The following is a 7,988-nucleotide window of genomic DNA, read 5'->3' as shown; positions in this document are numbered from 1 at the left end:
TTAACCAATGTCATAAAACAACATGTGTACTACTGTTTCATGAGAAACTTTGTTCTGTAAGCCTTCACCTGAAGTACAATAAAATATTAAAAAAAAAAAAAAATCCTGGCAATCTACTTCTGAAAAATCGGCCATTGAAAACACTGTGGAGCACAGTCCTCTGACACACGTGGGGTCACCATGAGTCAGAACTGACTTGACCACAATTGTTTTTTTAACCATGAGAAAAACATCAGAAAAACTCAAACTGAAGGATATTCTACAAAATACCAGACCAGTACTCCTCAAAACTGTCAGTCATCAAAAACAAGGAAAGTCTAAGACACTGTCACAGTCAAGAGGACCCTGTGATAGTTAAGATTATGTGTCAACTTGGCTGGACTATGATTCTCAGTGTTTATATGTGATCACTCCCATGATTGAATCTGTGAGTAGCCAATCAGTTGAAAGGGAGTTTCCTTGGGGGTGTGCCCTGCATCCGAATATAAGCAGACATTGTGGCCTTTTGCTTGCTCTGGATCCTGCAGCTGCCTTCAGTTCATCTTACCTCCGGTTCTTTGGACCTGAGCTATCAGCTCATCTGCTGATCTTGGGATTCGTCAATCTTCACAGCCTGTGAGCAGAACCCTGCTCAAAGACCTGCCAATCTTGGGTTCGTCGGCCCCTGCAGCTACGTGAATCAGGAGAAGCCTCTATCCTAATCCACGGACTTGGGACATTCCAGCTTCTAAAATCGCGTGAGCTGTTTCTTTGATATAAATCTTTGTATATACTTATACACTTTACTAGTTTTGCTTCTCTGAGAACCCAGCCTAAGGCAGACCCTAAGGAGAAATGAGGTCTAAATGTAATGTGGTATATCCTGGATATGGAACAGAAAAAGGACATCAGGTAAAAGCTAAAGAAATTCTAATAAAGTATGAACTTTAGAGAATGATAATGTATCAACACTGGCTCATTAGTTGTGACAAATGTACCACAGTAATGTTAACAACAGGGAAACTGGGTGAAGGGATAGAGGAGGTCTCTGTCATAGTCTTGCAACTTTTCTGTAACCTAAAATTATTCTAAAATAAGAAGTTTACTATTTAAAACACACACACAAAAGACCAAGGGAGATGTCAAAAAGGTAGTTGTTAAAATTCAACATCCTTTGCTGATCAAATCTCCCAGTAAGCCAGGCAGAAGACACTAGTACTTCCTTAAACTGATGATAAACCAAAAAAACCAAACCCGTTGCCATGGAGTCAATTCCGACTCACAGTGACCCTATAGGACAGAGCAGAACTGCCCCATTTGGTTTCCAAGGAGTGCCTGGTGGATTTGAACTGCCGACCTTAGCTTAGCAGCCGTTCCTCTTAACCACTACGCTGCCAGGGTTTCCATCTTTAAACCGATGCTAACTATTTATCTCCAGTCAAACATCAGGATCAGGTTTAATGGTGGCACATTAGAGGCAAATACATAAGTGCCTGCTGGCACCACTGTTATTAATGTGATTCTTGAGGGGTTTCCTTTTGCCCCCAAAACTCTAATTAGGGCTGCCTCAACCAGGCTGTATATTTGCAGGAAGCCGTTCTCTCTGGCTCTCTGTCGAGCCTTCTGTATATCACGCTGGTTTGTGCCCTATAATGTGCCCATTGCTCAGTTTCTCAGGGATAGCAAAACGAGCTATCCCTGCTTTAAACCTCAGAGTCCTACAGCCTCTACACCCCAAGGGGTCCCAGCTGCCCTCTGCTGAGCCTCATGGAGAGCTCTCTCTCACAGCGTGTCGCCCCCTCTGATGTCAGGCGGGGTAGGCAGGCAGGGTGGATGGGCATATGGGATCTGCTCTGCTGAGCACAGAGTGGCCCAGGATGATATATAGCCTGCTCTGAACATCCTGGAATTCTCCACCCAAGACAGTCTTGGCTCTGGGAAAGGGCTTGGCTCAAAACACACTGAGGTGTGGCCGGCCAGGGTGCAGAACTCACGAGCTGCCTTCCTGATGGGTTTCCTGACCTCTCTTGTGATAGGCTGCGGCCTACCTCCAACAGCCAAGGAAGCAGCAGGCAGGAAACCAACATCAGGCCACCCGAGTCTGCCTCAAAACACAAGGCAAAGCGTGGGTTTCCCCACACCCAGACCCGGGATCTCAGCTGGCCATCCTTTTTTTGCACAGCTCTCATCCCTCAACACAGCTAATGAGAGGATGCATCTGCTACAGAGGGTCCAGGACACTGCTCAGTCAGTGACCAGGCACACAGAGAGGGGCAGCCTCATGTCCATTCTTACCCAGGGGCTCAGGTCTCAGAGGCTACCTGTCCCCGGACTTGCCCCAAGGACCCTGTGATCATTAAGGTTGTATGCCAACTTGGCTGGACGATAATTCTCAGTGGTTTGGCAGTTATGATGTAGTTTAGCAGTCATATAATGATGTCACCACCTGCATGATGAGATCTGACATGTGATCACCTCCATGGCAGGATCTGCTGTGAATAGCCAATCAGTTGAAACAGAGTTTCCTTGGGGATGTGGCCTGCATCCAATATAGGTGGACTTTCTGGCAAGGCTGGTGAGCTTTTGCTTGCTCTGAATCCTGCAGCTGGCTTCTGTTCATCTGACCTCCGGTTCTTGGGACTTGAGCTAGCAGCTTACCTGCAGTCTTGCCTGCCGATCTTGGGACTCGTCAGTCTTTGCAGCCTGGGAGCCAGAGCCCTGCTGTCCGACTTGCCGATCTTGGGTTCGTCAGCCTCTGCAGCTACATGAATCAGGGGAAGCCTCCAGCCTGACTCGTTGACTCGGGATGTTCCAGCCTCTACGACTTTTTGTGAGCCATCTCCTTTATGTAAATCTCTCTCTGTATGTATTTATATGCCTTACTGGCTTTTGTTCTTTAGAGAACCCAGCCTAAGACAGGCCCCAAACAAAACGCCAGCACCCCTCATGGGAGCAGGTAACAGAGGGCGGCCTCTCTGATGCCCAGGCTTGCCAGACAGGGAGCAGACCCATGGGCATTATATTAGACCATACCCCTCCCTCCCCCCGATAACTGGAAACTGTACATCCCTAGACCCTCCAGGAAGGAGGGAAATGGAGACCACATAGGGACTTCCATCCCTGTGAAACCGGGGGTTCCTTTTCATGGTCCGTGAGGGTCCCAACCCTGGCCAGAGACATACTAGGGCGAGGTCTGACCACCACGCCCAGCATGTGTGACAGGGAGAGTCCTTGGGTGAGACCTGGAGCAAAAGACGGACACGTGGGCAAAAGCATCTGAGTGAGCGTCTTCAGTGGTTACAGCACACACAAGGGACAGGGAGATGAAAAGACAAGGGCTCTAGGCTCAGTAGCCTTTGAGGAGCTGGAAATTCAGCCCTGGCAGAGACGACAGAGAAGCCAGTTCCCAGATCAGCGGCAGGAGGGTTGTCACCGCACAGAGTACGGGATGAGCTCAGAGGTCAGCTGTGAAGGGCGAGACTGAAAAGTAGCCTGGCTGCTACAGCTGCCCATGCTTTCTGCAGCCGTCCTTACCGCTGTGGGCTAATAGGGTTGTGGGGTTCCCTATAAACTCTCGCACCTTTCAATTATCCTTCCTATTTACTGGGGTTAAATTTCCTAATCCTAAAAAGAAAAAACTGGCCTTGTTTAACAAGAACAGGGCAAGAGTTTTGCAACTGGCTCCCTGGGGTGGGGAAATTGAATGATCAATCACCTGACCCAGCACCCTGTGGCATGGATGTATATGGGGGGGGGGTGCGCAGAGACTCCACTTCTCTGCAGCCCTAGGGAGCAGACCCTCAGGCTGTGCTCCATACCCCAATCTGGACTCAGTGGGCACATTTAACACCCAGAATCGGGCCTCACTCCATCTGGCCAAAGGGCAGGACAAGACCTTTAATCAGAAGTCCCACAGCTGGGCAAGTTCTTCATTAACCAGGGACTGAAGGAAACAGGAGGCTATTAGTGTGAGCTGTTGCCTGTGACAGAAAAACCCAGGCCTTGTCAAGGGTCTCCAGACGTAGGCAGGAGTGTGTGCCAAGGAGCCCAGCCAGGAGGGGGTGACAAGGCCATGCATCCCCCATATCACAACTCATAGAAGCCTCATCTTTTAAATGACTTCCATGCCCCCACGGAAGCTGTCCTGACAGGACCCAAATGTCTCACTCACAGCTTGGAGAGAAAGAGAGTGTAATTTCAATTAAGGTCCCAGGCTGTCAAAAACATCAAGTTATTAATCTCCTTGTGGCAAATGTGAACCGGGACCTGCTTACACAGCCAATTGAGCATGCTCTAAATTAGTGTTTGCAGGTAATTGATTCAGCTGCCAGCCCCATGCCAGCCGGCTACAAGCTGGTTATGCTACTAACATTAAATAATATGAGACGGTAAAATGGACTGCCTGATTAGACCTGCAGTCAAATGCTGTTAGAGTCCGATTTACCCAAACATTAATGTCTTATTGGCTTAACACAATTTACTACACCTCAATTGTGGAAAAGCATTTCCATTTCCTCTGGAACAGCGCTCACAGGCGCAGGCAGCATAAAGGGAGAGTTGCTTCTGCAAATGCCATCGGCTCACTTACTCTTTTTTCACCCTCAGTCTGTAAGTGGGCTAAACACACTCAAGCCTCAGCACAACTGTCTCGGGGTTTGTGACCTTTGGGAAAATCAGCCCCGTTGCCCCTGCCCGCCCACTATGCTTCCAGTCCCGACAGGCAGGAATCCCTCCCGACAGACGCCCAGCAGGTCTTAGGAGCGCTCACTGGGCTTGCAGGGTGCGATCGGCACACACACACAGAGCAGCTCGCTTTCTCTGAAGTGGGTGAGTCAGCAGGCAGTCTGGCTTCCCTGGTCCTTCCTGGATGTCAGTCACGGCCTGCGTTAAAAGGGCCACGCTGCCTGGCCAACCCACATCTGCTTTAGAAAGATTTTACGTCCCCCAACTATGCAGTTAAGAAAAGATTTCTGAAGTTCACGGTGCGGTCAAGAATGGCAGAAAAGGAGCTCAGAACACTTTCTTCTCTCTCCCATCCAACCATCTAACCACCTCGGGTTTCCTGACACCAACTGTGCCTCAGACACTGGACAGATAAAGAAGCCAAGTTCCCCGAAAAGCTGCCTCTGGCTCCCAAGGACACAGGCCAGCAACCAGAAAATGGGCACAGAGCGATCCAGGCAGTTAGAGGTAGAAAGAAGAGCCGGTCTACCATGTGGCTGCAGATCCCCCCTGTGGGGCAGTCAGGGAGGGTGCCTGCCTCAAATCTGCCGGACACATTTCCCCAGACAATCAACTGTCTTTTCACCATCTTTGAGGCAGTGATATCCTCTGCCCCCAAAGGTCACACCACCCAACTGTCCTTCAGGAGCAAGCTCCTGCCGTTTGTTCTCTTCATTTCTGACTCAGAGGAGCTTTCCCTTTGGAGCAGCCCCCACCCCAGGACTGCCCCTGTCCTGCTCTGAGCTCTTAGGGACCCCTAGATCAGATGGCCTCCTGCTGTACATCCTATACCCACCACAGGGGGGCCCCGGCACACAGCAGGTAGACACCAGTGAGCACACCTGGCAGGGGTTGCTGAATGAATGCCACTCAGCACCCTTCTGCGGCTGCTCCTGGCCACTTGGCTCACGGGCACTCTGCTGGCCTCAAGCTCAGGCTCCTTCTTCAGGAGGAGGCAGCGGAGGAGCCAAGCAGGAATCCTGGCGGGAGGGAGTGCTGACCAGTTTGTAGACAAAGGCACGATCTCCCGAGGACTCAGCTTTAACAAGCCAGCCTCCTTCAAACAACAGCCAAATGCAATGTGTAGACTTCTTTTGGATCCGATTCAAGTAAACCAACTCCAAACAGACAGCGTTAGACCAATACGGACTAGAAAGTGATAACATTAAGAAAATTCTGGTTCATTTGTTAACTGTGATAATGGCATGACGGCTCTGTAAGGGGAAAAAGGAATATCCCCATCAGCCGAGATAGCTGCTAAAGCATTTACAGGTGAAATGGCATGGCGTCTGTGGTCAGTTTTAAATATTCCAGCAAAATAACAACAGAACTAAACCAACCAACCTGATGGGGAATCGGAGGATTCATAAGTCAGCTCTATTTTTGCAGAAATTTGAAATTTCCCATTAAAAGGAAACAAAGACCTACCTTACCCAGGAGGAAGCAAGGCACTGGGAAGGAAGTTTCCAAGGGCCCCCCAAGACCTATTCACAGGCAGGCTGTGCGCACAGACCTCCGTAAGGTGAGGGGCTGGCTGTGGCAGGGTCGGCGTGCTGGGACACTGGGCAGGAGGGCGGCTCAGGGCCCCTCCCGGGAGCCCCCTTCAGAGCTGGACTCCCAAAGCTTAGGCTGCCAGTGTGCCGGCATGGCCGGGCTCCGTGCTGGGACGAGCTATTTCTGCTCTACTTCCTTGGTTACGTTTATTTGAGGCATCAGCTATGATCACTATGAGTGAACTCCACTGGGGACAGGACTCTAGGCAGCACCAATCTGCTGCCCAGCCTACCTCCTGGGCTGGCCCCACTGAACTCTTCATGTCCCAGAGACTCTCGGGGCCAGGGACCCTGGGAATACCAGACCACAGATTCTGCACTGCAACAGGAGACCACACGGTGGAGGTGACGGCTGGGGCAGATCTGGATGCCCTCCCCAGCCTCCTCAGAGCCAGGGGGCATGGGGCCACAACAGAGCTGGGTCCTCGATGAAACACTCGTTACACGCCCCTCCAGGAAGGCCACAGCAGCCGGGGGCCTTGAAGGCGATTTTCTCCCCTTATTGTCCAGGGTCCGAGGAGAGAAAGATGAGACTCACATTCAGCATTCCTTTCAGGGTTAGACTTAAAAAGACCCTATCCCCATGCCACTGCGACTGTAAACAAAAACACCCACACTGTCCGTTGGGGACCCCTGCACCTTGCACCGGCCAGGCGGGCAGGCCACAAAGGCCGGCCGGGAGCTGGGAAGCCAGCATCCCCCAGAGCGGTGTTCTGGACAGCAGGGCTCTGAGGGTGGCCTGAGAGGCTCAGGGGGTAGACTCAGGCCCTCAGGGCGGGGTGGGGCGGCAGCAGCCAAGCTCTCACAACCCAGGTAAGAAAGCGGGTCAGATGGGGGAGACACGGCAGCCTCTTCAGCACCCCTCCCCAGGGGAGCTTTCAGGTGGTGCAGTCACGGCAGGGGAGCCTGGAATGAGGTCTCTGGCCCCAGGACACAGGTAGGAGAGGGGCCACTGGGACAGCCGGGGTCTCGCCCACTGGCTCTGTCACACCCTGGGCAGCAGCGTGCTGACCCGTGGGCCCTGGAGCAGGGCTGAGGAGCTGGCCGGGCTCGCCTGCCGTGGCTTGCTGCAGGCCTAACTGTAGCCAACGGCCGATGGAGCCCTCCAGAGCACTTCATGAGCCACTTAACCGCGCTGTGACGGTCATCCAAGCACAGCAGACGCAATGGCAGCGTTCACACAGAAAAACGGCAAGCTGTTTTACTAGTGCTTTCAGAGGCACAAAAGCAGCTGTTTGGTAAAGTTTCCCACAAATTGCAGAAACAAAGTCCAAGGGTGGAATGACAGGGCACTAAACCACCCTGACAAGTAATCAAAGACCACTGCCATCAAACATGCTGCCAAGAGCCAGGGAGGTGGCCACGGTCGGAGGGAAAATAATCCTTCCTCGCCATCCCAAAGCCCTGCTCATAATCCCTGCTCAGTCTGTGTGCTGCTGGGGCGCCTCATCTGTTACTTGCTTAGGGAACATAAATTACTGTTTTTTACATTTTAATCTTGACCCAGAGAAACACAGCAGCTTACCTTTCCATCTCATACTCTTTCATTCCCACTTTTACAGCCTTCATCACCTGCAGCATGGATATTAAGCAAAGAGATTTGTATTAAGGAGATAAGTTAACACTGCCTTATAAATAATGGATAGCATTTTTTCAAAAGAACCTCGTCTTTAAAAAAAAAAAAAAGATACACACACACACACACACACACACACACACACACACACACACACA

The 7,988-nt window shown here is 51.2% G+C and overlaps 1 protein-coding gene across 1 annotated transcript in view; it reads right to left on the bottom strand.

The window, feature by feature from the left end:
• The window catches only part of PEPD (peptidase D), a 147,928-nt gene that overhangs the window by 72,160 nt on the left and 67,780 nt on the right, over positions 1-7,988 (bottom strand). Inside the window, exon 9 of the mRNA XM_004371606.2 lies at positions 7,780-7,826. Within this exon, the coding sequence (XP_004371663.1) occupies positions 7,780-7,826 (47 nt within the window). The remainder of the gene's footprint in view (positions 1-7,779; positions 7,827-7,988) is intronic.

The sequence above is a fragment of the Trichechus manatus genome, unplaced genomic scaffold (genome assembly GCF_000243295.1).
Source record: "Trichechus manatus latirostris isolate Lorelei unplaced genomic scaffold, TriManLat1.0 scaffold00014, whole genome shotgun sequence".
Taxonomy (NCBI): Eukaryota; Metazoa; Chordata; class Mammalia; order Sirenia; family Trichechidae; genus Trichechus; species Trichechus manatus.
This window is presented reverse-complemented; position numbering and strand designations above follow the sequence as displayed.